General features: G+C 47.6%; 1 protein-coding gene across 11 annotated transcripts; it reads left to right on the top strand.

Annotated features, from left to right (window-relative positions):
- Positions 1 to 3,273: 3,273 nt before the first annotated feature.
- ZNF605 (zinc finger protein 605) lies at positions 3,274 to 23,232 on the top strand. 11 transcript variants are annotated; one of them, XM_067701348.1, is made up of 9 exons: positions 3,281 to 3,350; positions 4,212 to 4,359; positions 7,392 to 7,491; positions 7,591 to 7,720; positions 9,298 to 9,434; positions 9,768 to 9,935; positions 14,302 to 14,422; positions 14,653 to 14,745; positions 18,163 to 23,232. In XM_067701348.1, exons 6-9 carry the CDS (start codon positions 9,921 to 9,923, stop codon positions 19,956 to 19,958), a joined length of 2,025 nt encoding a protein of 674 aa, XP_067557449.1. In that variant the 5' UTR covers positions 3,281 to 3,350; positions 4,212 to 4,359; positions 7,392 to 7,491; positions 7,591 to 7,720; positions 9,298 to 9,434; positions 9,768 to 9,920; the 3' UTR covers positions 19,959 to 23,232. The 11 variants fall into 11 exon arrangements, with proteins under 11 accessions (XP_067557447.1, XP_067557449.1, XP_067557454.1 ...); XM_067701349.1 differs by lacking the exon at positions 3,281 to 3,350 and adding an exon at positions 3,398 to 3,547; XM_067701351.1 differs by lacking the exon at positions 3,281 to 3,350 and adding an exon at positions 3,699 to 3,821.

Below are 23,232 nucleotides of genomic sequence, written 5' to 3'. Positions count from 1 at the left end.
TTCTGGGAAGATCCCACATGCCGAGGAGCAACTGGGCCTGTGAGCCACAACTACTGAGCCTGCGCGTCTGGAGCCTGTGCTCTGCAACGAGAGGCCGCAATAGTGAGAGGCCCACGCACTGTGATTAAGAGGGGCCCCCGCTTGCCACAACTAGAGAAAGCCCTCGCACAGAAATGAAGACCCAACACAGCCATAATAAATAAGTAAATTAATAAATTCATACTCCCAACATCTTCAAAAAAAAAAAAAAGATTAGCACATTAAAAAAAAAAAGGAACCAGTTGTAGGAGTGTTAACTAAATTGCTTACTTAAAACACAAAACCAAACCTTCTTTGACACTTAAAAAGGCACTACGTAGTTGATCCAACTTACTTAGGAAATCAACTGATTTATCACAATAAATTAGCACCAAAGGAAGCTAGGTGAAAAATGAATACAAAATTAATAATTTTCACCATATCATCAACAAATTGTAACCAGGTGTTGGGCTCATTACAAAGAGTGATGGAGGCGCAAAGAACAATGTCAAGGTCGTCAAGATCGAGACTCTACAGGGTATCATAGTTAAGATGTAACTAGAGGGGCTTCCCTGGTGGCGCAGTGGTTGGGAGTCCGCCTGCTGATGCAGGGGACGCAGGTTCGTGCCCCGGTCCGGGAGGATCCCACATGCAGCGGAGCAGCTGGGCCCGTGAGCCATGGCCGTTGAACCTGCGCATCCGGAGCCTGCGCGTCCGGGACCTGTGCTCTGCAGCTGGAGAGGCCACAGCGGTGAGAGGCCTGCGAACCGCAAAAAAAAAAAAAAAAAAAAAAAAAAAAAAAAAACTTAATCAAAATAAAAATACTTAAAAAAAAAAAAGATGCAACTAGCAGCAGTAAACACTCTAAACTTTCATTGACAAAGAGGATGAAGTACATACCTAAGTGCTCAGGTCATCTTGTTCTGTTGATCTTGAGCAGAAGTTGTCCACTTCATGCAGTCATCTGCTTCTGAAAATTTCCTAACACCCTTCAGTGTGAGGCCTCCAGCTGGTACTGTTTCCCAGTTATTTAAGAATGACAAGTCTTGGGACTTCCCTGGTGGTCCAGTGGTTAAGACTCCACGCTCCCAATGCAGGAGGCCCAGGTTCCACCCCTGGTCAGGGAACTAGATCCCGCATGCCACAACTAAGAACCCGACACAGCCAAATAAACGAATAAATATTAAAAAACAAAAACAAAACAAAAAAAGAATGAGCAGTCTTTACTTGAGACCAGGATCAACAACCTGGAGATTTAATGTTGAGTTTGTTAACAATACCGTTCATGTAAAGTTAAGACATAAAATGTATGACATATGATAAACACAGTCTGCGTGTAGTAAAAGTATACATGGAATGGCAGGCTATACAGCACATTCATTGCAATGATTGCCCCAAGAGGAATGGTAATAGGAAGAAAGAGACTAAAGGCTCAGAGAACAGCAACTGAATATACAGTGTTATAATTTTTGTTTTTTGATTAAAGAAGGATCTGAGTCAAATATTACCAAATATTTGGTAATATTCATATTACCAAATATGAATATCTGATCATTTGACTGTTTATGATCTCATTCTCTATACTTTCGTGTATTTTTAAAATATTCTCAATTTAAGAAAACAATATTGGTGATAGTTTTATGATTTCTAATGATAATACTTCTTATAACGTTATCCATTTATGAGACATTTCACATGTTGTGGTAGTAGTATCTTAACACTTCTGTGTGCTTTTTTTTTTTTAATGGACATTCTAGGACATTCTCCCTGACATGTGGGATCTTCCCAGACCGGGGCACGAACTCGTGTCCCCTGTATCGGCAGGCGGACTCTCAACCACTGTGCTACCAGGGAAGCCCTGTGTGCTTTTTTTTATTAAATGGACATTCTAGGTTGAATTTATTTAAAGATTTTTTAAATTTGAATTTGAATTTATTAAAGATTTTTCAGTATTTAATTAGATGATGATGCATGATCCCCTTTAATCTACTGATATGGTGAAAAGTCCTGCAATGACTTCTACTTGTTTATGATATGTTTTTAAATGTATTGCTTGATTCCATTTACTATTTTTTTTAATTTTTCACATGAATATAACTGAAACTGCTTTACACTTTGTTTGTTTTTTTAAATTTACTTTTGGTTATGGTATAACTATTTTGCTACCTTTGTGTTAAGAAAAGGGTTCGGTCTAGATTTTTCTAGAAATTGTTTGGTAAGATTATACTCCTTGATAATGTGGAAGATTCACCAAGGAAAACATATGAGTCTGTAGCTAAGAACTGTTTTTTAAATTTTATTTTATTTTATTTTTGGCTGCATTGGGTCTTCGTTGCTGCGCACGGGCTTTCTCTAGTTGCGGCGAGCAGGGGCTACTCTTCATTGCAGTGCGCGGGCTTCTCATCGTGGTGGCTTCTCTTGTTGCAGAGCATAGGCTCTAGGCCCGCGGGCTTCAGTAGTTGTGGTTCGCAGGTTCTACAGCGCAGATTCAGTAGTTGTGGCGCACGGGCTTATTTGCTGTGTAGCATGTGGGATTCTCCTGGACCAGGGCTCGAACCTGTGTCCCCTGCATTGGCAGGTGGATTCTTAACCACTGCGCCACCAGGGAAGCCCACTAAAACATTTTTAACCATCACTCTAGGTCTAAAAAGATATTATTTTCTTAAGTTAATTACCTAACTATTCCTTTAAATCACGTACTTCATTAAGTTCTAAATTTATTAACAGTTCCTAGATTACATATAATTGAGCAAAATATTCCTTCACAAATATTTTAATTTGTTCTTTTTGGCTAATTTTCTTTTTTCATTACCAATTGTTTTTGCTGTTTCTTCTCACTTTTTGATAAAAATCTCTAGTATGATTTTATATTTCATTTTAAAAATTGGATTTATCAAGTTTAGTTTTTTCTATTTTAATTCCTTTTATATTCTGCTTTTATATTAATTTACTTCTCTTCCCGTAATTACATTTTATTTCTCCCCAAATCCCTCATTTCATTTATTTTCATTCTTTTTGTTAGTACTGTTGGACTGGATAAAACGTACCTATACTACTACTTTGATTTTATAAATTACTTTTCTCTATGATCAAAACTGGAGCACATTGAGGGGTTGGGGGGAGCGCAGGCTACATCCCACCGTCTGAACCGGGAGCCCCAGGCAGCCGCAGAGGTTGGCACCAGGAAACCTCACCCCGGTTCATCAGGGAGGCGTGCCGCGGAGCCCTCTGGGAAATGTAGTTCTAAAGCGAACGGGGCTCCGGGAAATGTAGTTCTGCGCGGACACTCCCGCGGCCCGGCCGTGTCCGCCTCGGCGCCGTGGGCCAAAGGGGTAAGGGTGTGGGGGGCGGGGACGGGACGGGGGGGCTGTGGGCTGGCGGTGGCCTCAGCGTCCGACTGGGGCCGCGGTGACCCCGGCGCGGACCGGCTCGGGGCTAAGCCGGCGTGCGCACGAACCGGCTCCCGGAGCCGGGTGCGGGGAAGGCGCGAGAGGACGGCCCTGCCGCGCAGGCGCCGATTCCGGTCCAGGTCGGGGGGCGCTGTGGGGGAGGGGCGTGGGGCGGCAGAGGGGAGGGGCCGCGGGGGCCGCGGGGCGGCCGGGCAGCGGGGAGGCGGGAGGGAGGGCGACGGTGGGGAAACGCCTGGGGGACAAGGGTCTGGAGGGGCGGGTGTGGGCGGCAGTGATGTGGGAAGCAGGAGGGAGATTTGGGGGGCAGGGCAGGGCCTCCCGTGGTGGTGGGAGAGGAGGGGCTGTGCGGGGAGACGGTGGGGCTGATGAAGCTGGGGACACTTGGCGGGCGAGGTAGTGGAATGTCTGTGAAAATCAGTAATTCGGGGCCAGGGAGGGGTGAGTGGTTGTGAAGCCGGCGGAGGGAATTAAGTGGATGGTGGGGGCCTCTGGGAGGGGCCTTTGGGGGGACCTTAGCCTCGGGGGCTGGAGGCAGCAGGCCCTGGGGGTGAGGGAGCCCGGAGGCTCCCCTCGGGAGTGAGTGGTGGGCTGTGCGGGGCCGGCGTGTGCCCTGGGGATGTGGGTTCGGGTCTGTGTGCAGCAATAGTTAAGGCTCTAGCCATCCATGATTTGCGTGCTTTTGGCTTGGCGACGGGGCGCGAAGGGATGAACGACGGGGCTCTGTGGGCGCGTGGGGGGCATGTAGAGGCCCCGGAGTGGTTGCACTGAGGAATTCGTCGGCAGGAGGGGCCGCTGGTTGCTGCAGTGTTGGACTGTACCTGAGCCGTGTGCTCCTGGGAAGATCCCCCCCTCCTCGGGTTCCGGGAAACAGCTGGCTGCAAAGAACCCCCTTCCCACATGATGCCCTTGTTTACCTGTGACAAGGCCGTAGGTAAATATGCCGCAGCCCCTCTCATCTTTTGCCTCATCAATGATTAGCTGAACTGTTTGTTCTCACTGATCAGAACGCTTAGAAACCAAATTTGGTTCAGCTTCTCTCCTTCCTGCAGTTCCCTGAACTCTGGGCAGTAGGCTTGAGCAGCTTGTAGCCCGCCACTGCGCCCAGAACTGGCCGACCTCCGGTGAGATGTCCTCTCGTCTGCTGTCTGGTCCCCCGCCCTTTGATCCAGCTTCCCCACACTCTGCAGAGATGCTGTGCCTCTTAGGGCCGCAGCGTCCTTCCTCTTCCAGCATCCCTCCCCGCCACCCAAGAATAAATCCTCGGAGTAAAACATTTCTTTGCTACGTCTGTGTTTGGTTTGACTTGACAGTTTGATGGTAGCTTTTTCGGTGGAGGGCAGTGACCGGGGCGGCCCGTGTTTGGGGACCTTGTGGCTGAGGTATCTGGTCGGAGGCCGCGTGTCAGTGGCTGGGGTCTGCACACAGGTTGACGAGTGGCCTGTTGGGGGCTGTGAGGGGGAAGTGGGGGTGGTAATTGGCGCCGTTGGAGGGGCCGGGGGTGTTTGTGAGGAGCTGGGGACCCTCGCAGGGTGATGAGCTCTGGGGGCGTCTGAGTGGTGGGTGAGCATGGCGTGGACTGGAGAGTGGGTATCTGGAGGTGAGTGGCTGGCAGCCCCGTGTGATGAGGGCCTGGTTTAGGGGGCGGGTGGTGGCGGGCTCTGTGAAGGTGAGTGGGTGGGCACTGCGAGAGGGAGGGGTTGGAGTTCTCTGGGGGTCCTTTGGGACTCAACATTTGGGGTTCCACTGACTCAGTGTCTAGTCAGTGGATAGACCGTGGAGGTTACCGAGTGGGGTTTGGAGGAGCCAGTGGTGGGGTTTCTTGGCCTTGGCATTGAGAAGCCTGTGGAGGTCAGACGGCTCTGGGGTCATAATCAACCAGGTGGTCCGTAAGGCGGCCTGTGGCTGGTGCGCAGGGCTGAGTGACGGAGAGCCCGCCGTGACCGGGAGTCAGGGGTTCTGTGGGTGTCTGATCGTGGGTTGGCTGTGGAGAGACTTTGGGGTTCTTTGATTCACACACTTCTGTGGATTGGTTTTGTCACTGGTGGTTGGTGATGGGGGGGGCCTTGCTAGAGGAGCCGATGGGGACTCACAGTGTGTGTAATTGACGGCCCAGACCCCCTGGGGGGGCATTGGGCACATGGGCTTTATGGAGTCGATGCTTGTGTGTCCTGGAGACTCGTGTGTCCAGTGATCTGGGGGCTGCGGGTTCTCGGGGGGTCAGTCAGTGTGATTGAGGCGGTCTTTGGAACCGCATTTGAGGGGCTTTGGGTGTTGGTGATTGCGGGGCCTTTAAGGGTGGTGTTTTGGGGTTTGGGTGAGTCCTTCGTTGGCCCAGGCAAGACAACGTGGTGACTTCCGTTCAGTAACCGTGTTGTCCTTTGCTCTTTGGCCCCTCTCACCCGGCGTGTGCACGGCTGTGTTGGTCAGTGATGGCTCCTTTTACTTGAACATTGCCTTGTTGAAAAGTACTCAGAGACCCCACCAGCTAGGAGTCCCCCCCACCCGCTTGCTCCAGCCCTTTGTGTCGATGCTCGTTGCCGGGCGTGGCTGGCCTGTAGCCTTCCGGGGCCGGCCCCGCCTCCTCAGAGCTCGGCTCAAAGTCATCTGCAAGGAGTGCCCTCCACCCACCCACTCCTCTGGCGCATCTGAAGTTTCTTCTGCGCGCTCTCACAGTCTGAAATTATTTTACTTACTTGTGTGTCTGTTTCCCATCCTAAAGAGCAGGGACTGTCTGTCCTGTTTAGTGGTCTCTCCCACGTGCCCGGAACAGGGCCTGGTAGTAAGAGGCCTTCAGCAAATTGCTGCTTTCCTGGCCCGTAAATGAGACTGTGAGTGTGTGTCTAGGTCTGCATTAGTGTGTGAGTGGGATCTGACGTGGATGTGAGAGCACAGTGCAGGAGTATGTTGGGGTCCTGGGGGAGGAACCAGGGTGACCGTTCGGGGTGTTAGTACAGTTGGCACGTCCCCTTTTCCAGAGGAGAAGCTACAGAAGGTCTCCTGTGCATCAACCCAAAAGGGGTCCAGACAAGATAGAAGCTTCCAGGGCAGGTGGGCCTGTGTCTCAGGGGGCCTCAGGTTTGGAAAGCAGTGACTCTGGGCTCTCTTTTCACTGGGCCTCCTAGACCATCGGGACCTGCCCGTGCCCAGGAGCTCCCTGTGCATCTCGGGAAGAGGTGCTTCTCCTTTGGGTGTCGCTCTCTGCTCTCCCAGGACGTTTTTCGTGAGAGACCTGTTCTCGTGCACCACACTGTTCACTCTGGTCTCAGGAGAGTCCGGTTTCACTCAGGGAATCTGACCTTTGTGTCTGCTGCCCCCCACGCGTGGGCAGAACACATGCCATCCTTCTCCATTCCCACTTGTAGAGGTCTTCCTGCCCTGGACGCCCTCGCTCTGCCCTCTGCTGCTGTTTCACGTCAAATTTCAGAATCCAGCCTGTCTGTCCAGATGGGCTGGTTCTTGACTCTCTGAAGGATCTTCAGCACCTGGGGAGCACTGGGACCTGCCCTCCCTCCCTGGCCTGTGTCCTCCCTCGGTTCGTTAAAGGACGAAGAGGGAGATGTTTAAGGCCCTCGAGAGACGGTGCCAGGAGCTGGTCCGTGGTCCGCCTGGCGTTGAGTAGCATTCCTGGGTTTCCTTTCCTCTTTCCCTTGCTGACCGAGGGTGTGGGGCTCCCGAGCGGGTGGTCTGATTCCAGCCCTCAGCCCAGCTCTAGGGGTGGGCAGGAAGGGCCTCAAAGGGGCCAGTGTTCTCTCCACTCTTGTTAGCTGCCCGGGAGCAAAACCTGGCAGTCTGCTAACACCAGGGCGTAACGTGCTTCCCTCATTTGTGGAGGACGAGTCCAGCCATCTCTCTTTGTTCCACTGGGACCCTGAGGATACCTCCCTCCTCTCCCCCCATTCTTTGTTAGAACAAGGGGCTCCTGCTCTAGATCTCCTGTAGCTATTACGTTCTCTCCTTGCTCAGCTTACTTCGCGGAAAGGTGCCCACTGGCCATCCACCATGTCGGCCTTCCTCTCAGCCTGTCCGCCTGTGGGGACCAAGCCGGGAGAACAAATTGCCACAGGTCTGGACCGCAGCGCTAGGCATCTCGGGTGGGAGGTGGAGTTTGTCCCTCGGGCCCCCAGGCTTACCGGTAACTGTATTTTTGGATATTTCCTTTCAGGTGTACCCTCATGAAGGAAGTCACGTCCCTGTGTGACCCTGCTGTGAGCCCGTGGAGTCCTTGGCCCTGATCCGGTATCCGGCTGGTGTCAGTGCCTGGTTCACTCCACAGCGGTGGAGACATTGAAAGTGTAAGTATTTGTGTGCATGAAGGCGTCGTGTTTTTTGTGACTGTGCTGATCTTAACTATTGGTTCATCTGTTCTGATAATTCTGCCTCAGGTGATCTCTGTAATACAGTTTGTGATCTTTTAAAAAGTTTTTAAAATAGTGGTTGTACTCATTTATTTGGTTATTTGGCTCGTTGGGGAAATCATTTCAACCAGTCTCTGCCAATCCAGAAGACTTTTCCACAAAAGTAGAAGAGAAAGAATAGGTGGTGGTTGTTTCTTAATTTTTTTTTTAATTAAAAAAAAATTTTTTTAGCTGCACGCGTGGCATGCAGTTTCTTAGTTCCCTGACCAGGGATCGAACCCGTGCCCCCTGCAGTGAAAGCATGGAGTCTTAACCACTGGACCACCAGGGAAGTCCCTTAGAATAGTTTTATTATTGAATAAAAATTGAACCAGAATTTGATGCCCACCTCAGGCAGTCTGCTAAAGACATTGCGAGAGACAGGAAGAGATCGTGCCCTTTTCTGTAGCTGGGCAGGTACAAGCCATTATACACACGATCTCAAGATAAGTGATCATTTGTCACATGTGGTCCATCCTAACCTTGCCTGGTAGTGGGGGTGGCTACTGTGTTGGCTACTTGCCTTCATCCAAAGGAAAAATACACTTGTCATACCTTTATGATGGGGGGTAATTTTACAATTTGGAGCCAGGTGCCAAAGTCAGGCTGGTTAGGCTCCTGTCCTCCCAGAGACCCAGAGAGAGGGCTGTACCTTCCTGGATGATTTTGGAGGCGGCTCCCAGGTCCTTAAGAAAGGCATTCTTGAGTTGTTAAACTTAGTTTTAGGAAAGATTAACCTACATCCCAAAAGGGCAGAGAAAGACTTTGTAATTTTCTAGAGTAAATACTCTTTGAATAAGGTTCTGGGGAGTCTTTTTCTTTTTAATTTGTATTTGCCCTCACAGGCTCTGAGCTGTATCCCCCTAGAGGTGTTATCTGCTTTCCTATCTGATATCTGCTTATCAGATAACCCCCTAGAGGTGTTATCTGATAATTGCATTAGGGAAGGGCTGAGGCCAGGCCTTCAAAGTAAAGGGAAGGGAAGGGGCTCCAGGGCCAGCAGTGTGGACCTTAGAGCCACTGGATAGCCCCGTACCCACCACTTGTCTGAGCAGTTCCTCCGATCAGGGGTCAGAGACCCTTAGGAAGAAGCAGGTGTGGAGCAGTTTCCTTGGGGTCCATGGGGTGGTGGGAGACAAGTGCCTGAAGGCAGCTGGGCCCTTGCCGTTTCTGTGATTCCTAAACTCAGCAGGGATTTTGAGCGGCCTTCTACTGTGGCCTAGGCTGTTCTGCTGATTTCCGAGGGAAGGGAAGGCAGTATTTGCGCCAATGTGAGCTGAGAAAGAAAGAACTGAAAAGATTTCCTTAGGCCTCTCTTCTCGCTGCGTCTGCTCTGGGCTGTAGCGCGGCCGGCTCAGCCAGAAACCCACACCCGAGCGTCAGCTTCACCACGGCCTCCATCTCCCCCGGGGTCTCTCCTCTTCTTTTGGCCATTTCTTTTAGTTCCTCTGATCTATGCTTTCCTTTTGCTCCAGGGCTGATTTTGGAGTAGAGAGCCAGCACCCCAGGCCATTGCCTGTTCCCTGTCCTGCCTAGAAGTGAGTGGCGTTTTATTCTGTAGTACCTGTGCCAGTGGTTTCATCTAAGTGCCCCCGGGAAAAGGTGCTGCAGGGTGAGTGAGCCAAGACTGCATTTCCAGACTTTGTTGCCGTCTCTGCAGAGTGCTTTGAGGTGGTGGGGCTCCCCTGGGGTCTTTGGTTGAACCAGTGAGGCAGGTGGCTCCCGTCGGGCATTCCCAGGTGGGAGCCAGGCTGCAGAGCCCAGTGTGTGGTGCAGGCCTGGCCTGGCTGCGGTCGGCTCGGCTGACACACGCCAGTAGCTCACTTTCTATCCTGTTTCTTAGTGCTAGCACATAGCCTGTCTGAGTTCCCAGCTATAGAGAACCAAGATTGAGGTCCCCAAATGAATTACATCATCTAAAATAAAATTCCCACTGCACCTCCAGGCCATGGCCCTCAGGAGCACGAAAACTCATGTGAAATAAGAAAGAAGAGGCCTCAGGACTCGGGGTGCATTCCCAGTCCACAGACCTTTGACCAGAGGCCTTTTTCCAGAGCATCAGGACAGAGCAGAGCAGATTTCCCAGGACCGGGGGAGAATGGTCAAGTCACAGGTGAGTTATTTGTCCTCTAGCGGTTTTATCTGTGGGTGTGATGAGGCTCACAGGCATCTCTACAACTAACAGGAAAGGGCTAAATACATTTAAATTGTAACCGGAGAAAATACAACCTTGGGAAGGAAGATGTCAAAAGAAGTACAAGGTGGATCACAGAATCATACAAAAGTCTTAAAGTTGGGGCACAGATATAAGAGAATTAAGGCCCTGCACTGTTGGAGTTGAGCCGCAAGCTTCCTCACATGTTCCTAGAAGCCGCCACAGAAAGAGAAACAGGAAGAGTTGCGTGGTTTCCTCCGTCAAAAAGCAGACCATTTGCTCGGTGGGAGCAAACATCTCCTGATGGTTTCCTGTAAAGAAAGCGTTTTACTAGCTGTTGATGTAGATGACGTGGCAGATGACATCCTGTAACGGATGAACACATTTCTGAGGCTGCTCCTCGCAGGTCCTCGGTGGGCACGGGTGTAAAGAGCACAGCAATGGGCAGCAGGCCTGGATCCATGTCCCACCTGAGCTCTGGGTTTAGGGAAGAAACCTGAATCATCTGGCACAACTGATTGTTACAAAACCTTCAAATGGCCCCATATATATTCCCTCAGTTGGAATTTCGATACATTTTAGGTAGAACTGTTTTTGCTTCTGCTGCACAGGAGGGTGTCTGCCCAGTTCCTTTTCCTGACCTTTTTTTTGAGGTATAGTTGGTTTACAATGTTGTGTTAGTTTCTGCTGTACAGCAAAGTGGTTCAGTTATATATATAAATATATATACACTGTTTTTCATATTCTTTTCCATTACGGTTTATCCCAGGAGATTAGATATAGTTCCCTGTGCTCTACAGTAGGGCCTTGTTGTTTATCCATTCGAGATATAATAGTTTGCATCTGCTAGTCCCAACCTCCTAATTCATCCCTCCCCCCACCACCCCGACTTTATTGACTCAAGAAACGACTGCGGTGTCCCTTCACTTTTCTTCTTCTTCTTTTTTTTTAATTAATTAATTTTTTGGCTGCATTGGGTCTTCGTTGCTGCGTGCGGGCTTTCTCTAGTTGCAGTGAGCGGGGTCTACTCTTCGTTGTGGTGCACGGGCTTCTCATTGCGGTGGCTTCTCTTGTTGCAGAGCATGGGCTCTAGGCACGCGGGCTTCAGTAGTTGTGGCACACGGGCTCAGTAGTTGCGGCTCACGGGCTCTAGAGCACAGGCTCAGTAGTTGTGGTGCAAGGGCTTAGCTGCTCTGCGGCATGTGGGATCTTCCCAGACCAGGGCTCAAACCCGTGTCCCCTGCATTGGCAGGCAGATTCTTAGCCACTGCGCCACCAGGGTAATCCCTCCCTTCACCTTTCAAAACAATTCCCACCCACCTAGCTGACCTCCTCCCTCTTTTCCTTCCTCTGTTCCTTTCTTTCTTTTAAAAATCCCGTTGTTTACAGCAGCGCACAGCACTGTAGCTTTTCCCCTTCGCTGCTGTGTTCTGTGCCAGGAGCTCAGCAGAGCTGAGAGGGCTGAGCTGCCAGGTGTCAGAGTAGCTGGTGACGGCGCAGCCAGGGTGGCAGTAGCCGAGAGTGCTGGCACGAGTGAGAGCCGGATGCCGCAGAAGGCGCCGACTCCCCATTACCTTTTCCTGAGGAGTGAACAGTGCCCTGGCCACGTGTCAGGTGTGTCAACACAGGTGTTCGCTGCCCAGGGAGCCCCGAACAAAAGGCTCCGGCAGATTTGTGGACTTGGGGGCCAGGAGGAGGGGAAGAGGACGAGGGAGTGGAAAGTACAGGGTACTGGGTCAGAGTGCGGACAGTGTCTTCAGGTCCCCCCTCTCACAAGGGGGTCTTAGAGAGGCACCTGAGAAAGGCTTCTGCCAAAGGCCTCAGGCAGAGACGCAGGCACATGAGATCCTCACCGGCCCCTTGGAGGCCATGGCACGCAGGCTGCACCCCAGGTCTGGGGGCAGGAGTGGGGACAGTGTCCCCCAGGAGCCCTGCGGGGTAACCCTTTGGGCTTGCCTGTGTTTGGACCTGAAGGTTCACATGTAGGTTTTTAACCAGGAGCCAGACTCCTCAGCCCATCCACTTGATTTTTCAGGACCTGAGTGAGAAACAGGCAACCCCATCATGGACCTGAACAGGTCAGACCTAGAGGGGCCGAGACAGGAACCAGGGGGTTCATCCGGGGCAGCCTCTCAGCCTGCATGTGGTCTCAGCCGTTTCCCAATCAGGAAGGCATGTGTCAGCCCATCAGGAGGCTTCTCAAGTGGCCGTGTGAACCTCTGTGACCTGGCACAAGGCAGTGGTTCGCATAGCACAGCTCTGGCAGCAGGCGGAGGCTGGCCTGAACGCCTGCCAGGGCTGAGGCACCGGGGTCACACGGCTGGGCGTGCGCACCAGAAGCACAGTCCCAGAGCCTCCAGGCAGCACGTGCTTTCATCAGGCAGTTAGGCTAACGGCCCCAGCGTGGCTTTCCGTTGCCCGGTCTGATTAATTTACTTCAGTCCTTGGTTTCCGAGGGGCTGCCTGGGGCGCTGAGTTCCAGGCCATTTGGTTTGTCCAGGCCCTGCCACCTCATGGGGTGCAGACGGCATCGGGCTGTTGTGTGGGAAGCACGGGGGCTGAGGCGCCCTGTGCTGCTGGCCGGCAGCCCCGTCGAGCAGGCAGGCTTCGGTCTACACCCAGAGCGGTCATGGGCGCGGAGAGAAGCACAGCGAGTCATTTTCTTTTGTTTCTTGTGTTTTTTCCAGGCGGAAGGAAAGTTTTCAGGAGTAGGTCTAAAACACAAAGGTCGTTAATGTCTTTCTGCCTCCCCTGGTGCTGGGCTTTATTTTCCTTTCTCTCTGGTCATCATCAGTGTGTCCCATTTAGTAATCAAAACTTTAAAAGAAATCATCTCCGTTTTTATCCAGACCCTTTGTCTGGAAAGACACGTTGTCCCTATACAGAGGAACAGATATTTTTACATAATTTAACCAGAGAGATAGAGCGCATGTAAGAATTGCTTAGCAGAAACTCCTGAGTTTTTAAAAGATTTGAAAGTGGATGTACAGGATCTGGCTGTCACTGAGTCTTCAGGACGGGGTCGTAGGGGTGGAGGCTTTCGTGGGGTCTTCCGCAGAACATGACGGGTCAGTGACTGTGAGAGGAGGGCTGTGACTGGGGACAGCCTGGCCGAGCCCCGGCACCGTGCAAAGGGCCGCTCCCTTCTGAGCTCTGTGCTCCAGGCTGGGGTCGCCATGAGCCTTCCTGTCAGCCCCTTAAGCCTGTCCTCAAATTGTCCATTAAAACGCTCACTCAGCCCCTCTGCAAATACGGGGCTATTATCAGATGCAGTGAATTCGAACAGGAAGTAAATGTGGTCAGGTAAGGCCTGGAGTGTGTGACCCGTGCCTGGGGAGCCCATGAGGATGGCCAGACCAGACCCCAGGAAAGTGTCAGGGTCCAGTGAAACCCTCTGGTTGGGACCAGAGGACCAGTGAGGTCCATGTGTTGAGAGCATTGTGGCCCGCTGGCAAGGGAGCCTGTCCCTGGGCAGTGTTTTGGGTCTCGTCCAGTGTCTGGAAGGCAGGACAGCTTTCTGCGCTGTTTTGGCACCTTCTGACGACACGGCAGCACACGTACATGGGCCCAGCCTGGGACAGTATCGGTCTCTGTGGTGTCTTGTCCTTTGCCCAGATACCAGTGGCACCTTCTTTGAGAAACACTGCTTATTTAAAGACAGACTATTCCAACTTCTTATTCTATAGATAGATGGGTGGATAGGTGAATGAATTCATAATGATGAATATTTTAATAACATTTTTGTTTTCCTCTCAAAGTATAATGCACGACTAGGACATTATATTACTTACCCATTGCTATGTAACAAATTATCCCAAATCTCAGTGGCTGAAAACACAAACATGTATCTCAGTTTCTGTGAGTTAGGGGTCTGACAGCTGCTCACCCATTTGGTTCTGGTGGAGGGTCTCATGCGACCCTGTCATCAGGATGTTGAGAAGGGCTGTGGTCATCTCACGGGGCGGTAGGGAGGTGACCCCCTCCAAGCTCACTCACGTGGGTGTTGGCAGGCCTCGGGTCTTTGCCACGTGGGCTTGTGCACAGGGCTGCCTCGCCATGTGGCCCAGGGAGAGCAGGAGAGGGTTCGCAATGTGGAAGTCACACGCTCTTACACCTGATCCAGCACTTCTACCCTGTTCCATTCAGTGGAAGTGAGTCAGTAAGTCCAGCCCATAGCCAGGATGGTGGGGATTAAACGAAAGCATGAACCCCAGGAGTTGGAGATCATGGGGCCAACTCGGAGGCCACCTGTCACTGTAGAGAAGAAAGCCTGTATTCAACAAAGAGAATGACTTCCGATTTAACAGGCATTATGCTTTTTTAGATATCATTTGAGGATGTGGCTGTGGACTTCACGTTGGAGGAGTGGCAGCTGCTTAATCCTACTCAGAAGACCTTGTACAGGGATGTGATGTTGGAGAACTATAGCAATCTAGTTTTCTTGGGTAAGAACATTCTTGTGTGACACAGGGCGCACTCAGCAACTGTGGGACCCCTAAGATATTACGGATTTCGGGTTAAAGTTTCAGATGTCAAAGGATTTTTTGATTGCTACACCCAGTTGAAAGGCTTTTATTTGCTTGTTTTGTTTTTTAGCCTCTGTAGTGAAATCTTCTTTATATTTAAGAGTCCCTCAGCCCAAGCAGTTGGGACTCTCTGTGTTTCCAATTGACAGGTTATCAAATGATCAAACCTGAGGCGATTTTCAAACTGGAGCAAGAAGAGCCGTGGATATTAGGTGAAGAAATCCTAAGTCAGAACTTTCCAGGTGAGAAATAATCAGGTATATGGCAGATAGTGAAAGTTAGGTCTCGGGTTTGGATGACAGGTTGGTACTTCTTAAATGTTATCTGTAAAACCGTGTTTAAAGTTCCTCCGTCCTTAGAGTTGACTCAGGACTAGTGACACAAGTCCTTCCTGACTTTTCATGTGCTCTCCATCCTGGTCTCCATGTCAGGATGCGTCCCCTTTGACGGAGCTGGTGATGAGGTGTGCCCCGTCTTCCGTACCCGGCAGCACAGTCATTTAGGACCTGCCTTCTTGGATACACCCCTTTTGCTAGCTTCCCCAGTCCCACCTGTACAGGTGGGCTTCCTTCCTCTTCTTTAAGAATTCATAGTTTTTTCCTGTTTGAGGTGACACTGATTGCCTTTGAGTTTCCTTTATTAATTTTCTTTTCTCTGCCTAATTGGTCAGATTTCTATTTCAAACCCACATAGAGTAGAAGGTGAGTCCATGGATACAGGAGAAAAGTCTAACGCCTTAAGCACTCTTCTGGCCTCCCTGCAGATAAGAACTTCAGGGTCAGTGTCCAGGGCTTCTTTCTGGTGCCTTTGGTATTCAGCTTATAAAGCTTCTCATTTATCCCTTCAAATAGTCTGCTGGGTTTAAGACCTGCTCTGTGATACTTTAACGCCATTTGTGTTGAAGACCCTCACGGTGTGGCAGCATCTTATCTCTGCAGATTTTCCTGTGCCCAGAGGTCCTGGTTGACGCCACTCAAAGTAGTTCTTTCCTCATGTCTTTCACGTTTGTTTCTCTGCATGTGGGCCTTTGGTTGTCCTACACTTTCCCATTTAGACACCCTCCCCTTCTTCACTTTAAGCTCTTTTTCCACCTCCAGGGAGTGTTCCCTGACTCCCAGCATTTTCTGAAATCTCTACCCACTGAGCAGTATTGTAGGAACTCGGGTGTGATCACACATTATCTGTAATTCCTTAACCAATTAGGTCTTAAGGTTTTTTCCTACATAGAAAGATGGTGAGTAACTTCCTCTTCTCTGTTCTGTATGGAATTTATGCTGTGTAATTACTAAATACTTCATTAATTGGTTGTTGTGAGGCCAGGTATGGCAGGAGCTTTCTTATTTGTCAAATATTTCTTTAGTACAAAGGTTTTCGTCTAAGTAAGTGTTTCAGCGTACCTTAGGAACTACTTCAAATTACAGATGTCTAGGCACCATTCATGCGGATTATTAGGACTGGCTATGTGTAGTTTAGAAAAGCTGTCAAGATAGACTTTATGTTCCCCCATTAATTTAGAACCACTGCTATTTTGTGGAATGAGAGGCGTTGAGATAAAATATGAGTCATGAAATGACCTTGCAGGACAAGAGAATTTTAATTTAGAAGAAAATATAAAACTAATTCAGTGTTTGAACATGAAGCATTTGTGTCAAAATGCGAAGTTAACTCTCAAGATTAACTATATAGAAAGGAATTGCTTTAGAAGTTTAATGACAAGTGAAGAGTATTTATCCTATATGTATTGAGGGCTGATTATGCGCTATGTAGTGGGGGTACCTCAGTGAAAAATACAAACCTGTTCCCTGCCCTCAGGGTTTACATTCTAGTGCGAGAGACAGAAGCAAGGTGATTACCTATTTGATACATGCTATGAAGGGAATAAACAGGGTGTTTGTTAGTGTGCCCTTAAAATAATGTGAGCCAGGAATGCTGGAAGCAGGGCAGGGAGAGCACATGCAAAGGGCCTACAGCAGGAAAAGGCCTTTGGGGTTTGGGATTGGGAGGAGCCCAGTGTTGTGAGAGGGAGTGGGGGCTGGAAGGAGCCGGCACACAGGGGTGCGGAAGCCGTGATAAACGTCTGGGTTTATCAAAGGTTTCTAAGCAAAGGGTTAAAAGGCCTGAGTACATTTTCTAAATATTACGTGTTGCTGTGTGGAGACTAGAGTTGGGAGGAAGCAAGCCTAGAAGTGGGAATATCAATTGAAAATCGGGTGAAATTAAGGCAGAAAGGACAGGAGTGTAATGGAAACAGAGACGGGGAAACACATGTGTACCCGCACCTGAGGTGGCACCAGTGAAACCCGGTCCACGTGTTTGCCAAAGTGACAAGACTTTTTAAAAATTTCTTAAAGATTTTTTGGTACAGTTTAACTTCAATATTGTTTTATATCATTTAACTTATTAATTTGGATATATATCTTAATCTTATTTCCTGATTTGATTTGAATTAAAATTTGTAATTTTTCTTTAACATTTCCTGAAACAATTTTCTGTAAACCATTCAGGTGGATCTCACACTTCTGTGTCTACAGACGACTTTGTTTTTAACCCCCTAACTTCTCTCTCTAGTCTTTAAAATACCCACGAATAGCATTATCATCCACACTCACTGAAGCTCGGATCGTTGAATCCTTTGTTCTCCTCCATATCGGGCTCTAGTTGGTTCTTCCTCTGAAATTCTGGTATGTCTGAGAGTTAGATGTGGATTTTTTTCCCCAAAAAAATATTATCCTGCAGAAAAGGAGTGATAGCCTTACATCTGAGATCTTGCCATATCTTTCATCTTGGGAGTATTACCTCACAATTCCTAGTAAAGAATATCGTGAACTAAACATAAATAAATGGTCATATTGTGGAGATCACAAATAATTGTACTTACAGAGTAAAAAAAAAAAAATCTGTCCTAATGTTATGCAAAGAATACTTGTGGTTTAGAATAATTTCCATCATATACAGATGCAATATATAGATGATCGATTCAACTAAAATGTCAAAAACCTAAATACAAGTGTTGATGTTGAGCTCTGGAGAACTCTTGGATAATTCCAAAAAGTAACTCTCATGATGGTAAAATTACTGATATCAGTGATTCGGGTGAGGATCTTGAATGAGAATGTTTTTTTAATGTACCAATAGTACAGCAAACTGACGTACCTCACCTTTCAGACATGAAGTTGATATCCTGCATTTGCTGTGCATCATATTCAGTGTTTCTTCCTGCCTGACGTTCAGCACTGTGTACTAATCTTGCTCTTCTGTGTACTGTGATTCTCAGCCTTCTCTGATGGGGGTACTTACCTGCCTTCCTCCCTGATTTCTGCTACTCACAGCGTCTGGGCACACAGTAGATGATCAGTAGGTCATTGTGGAATGAGTGCTTAACCACCCCCAGAAATTGCTTGTCTCTTTTACCTCATCGTGATCACTTGAGTATATTTCATTTTTCCTTATTTGAAACTTGTGTTTATAAACATTTGTAATTTCAAAATCTGTTTTCATTTCTATTAAAATTCTCAATGCCTAATAAGTAGACATTGTATTTGGGAGAATTTTTTTTTTTTTTTATGGACTGGGATCTTAGGCTCCATTTCAGAAGACTTATTCAATAAGCATAATCATTGGGGAAATTTACACAGTATGGTTCATTTTTTCCTTTTTAGAAGAAGTCTGGCTAGATAATAATCTCAAAATGTGGCACCAGGATAATCAAGACAAGCTTAAAAGTATGGAGAGAGGCCATGAATATGACGTCTTTGGGAAAATGTTTCATTCAGGCATTAACTTTGATCATTTAGGAATGAGATCCCATAAATGTGGCACAGGTGAAAAAAGTTTGAAACATCCTTTTGATTTTCTTATTCCAAAAAGTAACTGTGAAAGAAAAAAACTTGATGAGCTTAATAAGAAATTACTATTCTGTATCAAGCCTGACAAAACCTGTGGTGGAATAAAATACTCTGATTGCAGTAAATGTAGAAAAGTCAGCAGTAAAGAGCCAGGGCTCATTACAAACCAAATAGCACATACAGGAGTCTGTTTATGCATGGAATGTGGTAAGGTTTTTAACAAAAAGTCACAGCTCATTATACATCAGAGAACTCATACAGGAGAGAAGCCCTATGGATGCCATGACTGTGGGAAAGCCTTCTCCCAGAAGTCATTACTCACTATTCATCAAAGGACTCATTCAGGAGAAAAGCCATATGGGTGTGGTGAATGTCAAAAAGCTTTCAGCAGGAAGTCACTGCTTGTTTTACATCAGAGAACTCATACGGGAGAGAAGCCCTATGGCTGCAGGGACTGTGGGAAGTCCTTTAGTAGGAAGTCACAGCTTCAAAGGCATCAGAGAACCCACACAGTAGAGAAGCCCTATGGCTGCAATGACTGTGGGAAGGCCTTCTCCCAGAAAATAAGGCTTATTACACATCAGAGGACACACACAGGGGAGAAGCCCTACAAATGTAGTGATTGCGGAAAAGCCTTCTTTTGGAAGTCACAGCTTATTACTCATCAGAGGGTTCATACAGGGAAGAAACCGTATGCATGTAGTGAGTGTAAAAAAGCCTTCAGCAGGAACTCACTCCTCATTAGGCATCAGAGGATCCACACAGGAGAGAAGCCCTATGAATGCAGTGAATGTGGTGAAGCCTTCATCAGAAAACCGCAACTTGTCAAACATCAAATGACTCACACAGGAGAGAAGAACTATCAGTGCAGGAACTGTGAAGAAGCCTTCTTTAAGAAGTCAGAACTAATTAGACATCAGAAAGCTCATTTAGGAGAAAAACCCTATGGATGTGTTGAATGTGGAAAAACCTTCTTTGGGAAGTCACAGCTCCTGACACATCAGAGAACTCACACCGGAGAGAAACCTTATGAATGTGGTGCCTGTGGGAAAGCCTTCACCCAAAAGTCCAGCCTGGTATCTCATCAGAGGACACACACAGGGGAGAAACCCTATGAGTGCAGCGAGTGTGGGAAAGCCTTCAGTGAGAAGTCAAGCCTCATTCACCATCAGAGAACCCACACTGGAGAGAAACCCTTCGAATGCAGTGAGTGTAGGAAAGCTTTTGCCTGGAAGCCACAGCTTCTTAGGCATCAGAGAATTCATACAGGGGAGAAACCCTATGAATGCAGTGAGTGTGGGAAGGCATTTGTTCAGAAAGTACAGCTCATTAAGCATCAGAGAAATCATACAGGAGAGAAGACCTATGGATGCAGTGATTGTACAAAAGCTTTCTTTGAGAAGGCGCAGCTCATTATACATCAGAGGATTCATACAGGAGAGAGACCCTATAAATGTGGGGAATGTGGGAAATCTTTCACTAGAAAGTCGCACCTTATGAGGCATCAGAGGATCCATACAGGAGATAAATGCTATAGATGCAGTGAATGTGGGACAGCCTTCCACAGGAAGGCACAGCTCCTGATACATCAGAGAAGTCATATGCTGTAGACATGGGGCGGGTGCGGTGAGTATGGGGAGTCTGCCATCAGGTGTCAGGCCCCTCACACTCCAAGGACACGTACAGGAGAGAAACCCTGTCACTGCAGTGACTGTCTCACCATACAGAATTCAGAAAGAGAACTTTTTTTAAGTAGGCAATATAGGAAAGCCTTCTCCCAGAAAACAAAACTTATTACATATTGATGGCTCCTCAGTGTGGAAATCTTATCAGTATTGTGATAAGTACAGACCTTTCAGTCAAAAGTGACAGCCTGTTAAATACTTAGAAGACCTAAACAGGAGAAAAACTCAATTGTTATAACAAGTAAGTGAAAGATTTCACCGGGAAAGGGTAACTCAGAGTACACTAGAGAATACATACACAAAGGAAATACTGAGTATTATATATTAGAGATCTCATGCAGAGGAGTAGTTCTAATAATTTGATAAGCATGATCCTATTAAAATAATTCTAAAAGGAAGATGTGTGCATTGTATATAAATTATTATAAGAAAATAGGCATTTTAAAGTGGTAGCTGTGTTTTACGTGTGAAAACTTCTGCTTTCTGCTATGGTGCTATAGGAAGAACCAGATAAACTCTACTGCCTTAAGCAGCTAGAAACCGTACCATTTATGAAATAGTGGTTTTTTAGACATATGTCAAACACAGGTTTGTGATCCCTGGCAGGAGGTGGACAAGGTGAGGAGAGCCCCACGACTGCCCAGCCTAGACCCTGGGGGCAGCATCCAGGCTGCAGGTCAGGGAGGGGAATGAACGTGGTCCTGCTGGACTGAAGAGAGTTGCCGAGTTGGCGTCTGGGGAGCCCTGGTGGCTAGAATTTGCAGGGAAAAGTGCTGGATAGGAAGGAGCTTCCCAGAGAGGGCCTGCAGAAATCCTCAATGAGTCCCCCCTTGAGTCTGTGGGCTTTAGTGCTGATTCACACGTGTGTGGAAGGAAGCTGAGACCATGAGAGTGGCACTGGGGAGCAGTGAGCTGGGCGAGCCCTGGAGCTCAGCGCAGGCGGGGACAGTTCACGTTCCCACCAGCCATACAAAAGCACGTGGGCATCAAGAGAGTTCCCAGAACAATATTGTCTTGGTGGGGAGGGTAACTAACACTAGATTAAAAGCTACTCTACCCACAGTGACTGACGTCCAAACACTTACCTGGCATGCCAAGGGGCAGGAACATATGTCTTGTAACCAGGAGGAAAATCAGGCAGTAGAAAGAGAAAAGACTGAAGTGATTGGAATTAGTAGACAAGGATGTTCAAATAGCTATTGTAAGTATAAAGTAGAGGAAAACATGAATTTGACGACACATGAGTGGAAGATATATTTTTAAAAGCTCAAATGGAACTTCTCAGGATGAAAACAACATCTGTAAATTAAAAAAAAACTGGATGGAATTAAGAACATATTAGACATAGAAGAAGGAAAACAATGAATTTGAACAGTAAGTATAAAAATTATCCAGGTGAATGATACACACACAGAGAAAAAGACTGGGGGGAAAGGAGAACAGGGAATTAGTTACTGTGGCATAACACACATGGAATGGGAGGTCCAGAAAGAGAGGAGGGAGAAAAAGGATTTGGATAAATGATGGCTGAAAAATATCCACATATGATGAAAAGTATAACTCGACATATTCAATAAGCTCAAAGGACCCAACACCTAAGAAACATAAAGATGCCAATGGACATCATCGTCAAATTGATGAAAACCGGTGTTAAAGAGAACGATTGTAAAATGTCTGGAGAAAAAGACACAACACGTTCACAGAACAAAGAATAACAACATACTTCTGGTCAGAAACTATGCAAACTAAAAGACAGCAGAGTGACATCATTAAATTATGAAAGATATAAAAGAAAGCCCTGCAACCTGGAGTTTGGTTGCCTGTCGAAAACATCTTCCAAAAGTGAAAGCAAAAAAGACTTCAAAGAAACAAAATCAGAGAGAGTTCCTGCCATAAGGAAACACTGAAGAAAGTTTGGGGTCAGCAAGAAAAGAACACTCTGGAAATGGTGAATGTGTGGATGAATATGAAAGATTTTTTTTCTCATTTAAAAATCTTTCAAAAAGTTAATGGACTGCTTAAAACCAAAGTAATGACAACATACTTGGGGTTATGATCTATTTAGAAGTAAAGTGTATGACTACGATAGCACTTAAGTGTGAATCTGTAAAAATAGTTGAACAGACTGTGTCGTCTGAGACGGACTCGGGATGACTTGTGTTTGTAGCAACTGCACGATGGAAGCTGTCTGTGTTACGGATCTGTGCACGTCGCCACACCCATTCTCCTTTTTCTGCTCTGCATGCCCAGAGGAAGTGCACAACTGCTTCCTAGGGTTTCTTCTCAGGTTCACACGGGGAGGTATGTGTCAGCCCTCCCTCCCTCCTGCTGGTCTACAGACACCCACATGGCTGCAGCTCCCTGCTCGTCAGATGTAAGGGTGTTAACTGCTTCTGGGGGCTTCACCATCCCTCCTGGTTGGTTTTCTTAATTGTGAACACAAATCTGTAAATAGTCCCTTTATTAAATGTTCCTGAGTTAATAATTTGAGTGTAACATTTGTTTTCTGTGATGTGTTAAATGATGAACGTTTGACCAAATTTTGAGTATCAGTTACTGGTCCACGGGGCATAGACTGACATCTGTCAAGATTTCTCACACTCTGGGCTTCCCTGGTGGCACAGTGGTTTAGAGTCCACCTGCCGATGCAGGGGACACGGGTTCGTGCCCCGGTCCGGGAAGATCCCACATGCCGCGGAGTGGCTGGGCCCTTGAGCCATGGCCGCTGAGCCTTCGCGTCCGGAGCCATTGCTCCACAATGGGAGAGGCCACGATAGTGAGAGGCCCGCGTACCGCAAAAAAAAAAAAAAAAGATTTTTCACACTCAACATCAGTGTTTTCTCTTTGTGTTTTAATAATTCAGTAGAAATTATAACAGAGTTCTTTGTGGTTTTTGTTTTGTTTTGCTGCAAACGTAAATGGCTCTGGAGATCATTACCATCTGCTCCATATGCCAGTGGTCTTGCGGTTATTACTAGACTTTCTTCACGGATAGAAACCGAAATGTTTATGAGGTCTTTATGCTGCCTCTGGGTTAGCTGAACGCCTTACAAGAAAGCGTTGTTATTTATGTTAAATGTGTACAGACAAGAAAAAGGTATCCCATTACTGAGTGAAGAAAGAAAGGAATGATGTACTGTACTTCCGTGTACTCTCAGTTTAAAAACTTGTGCTGCACAATTAAAATACTCTTATTCAA

The sequence above is a fragment of the Pseudorca crassidens genome, chromosome 12 (assembly GCF_039906515.1).
Source record: "Pseudorca crassidens isolate mPseCra1 chromosome 12, mPseCra1.hap1, whole genome shotgun sequence".
Taxonomy (NCBI): Eukaryota; Metazoa; Chordata; class Mammalia; order Artiodactyla; family Delphinidae; genus Pseudorca; species Pseudorca crassidens.
The sequence above is the reverse complement of the archived record's forward strand: the minus strand, read 5'-3'. Positions and strand labels throughout refer to the sequence as shown.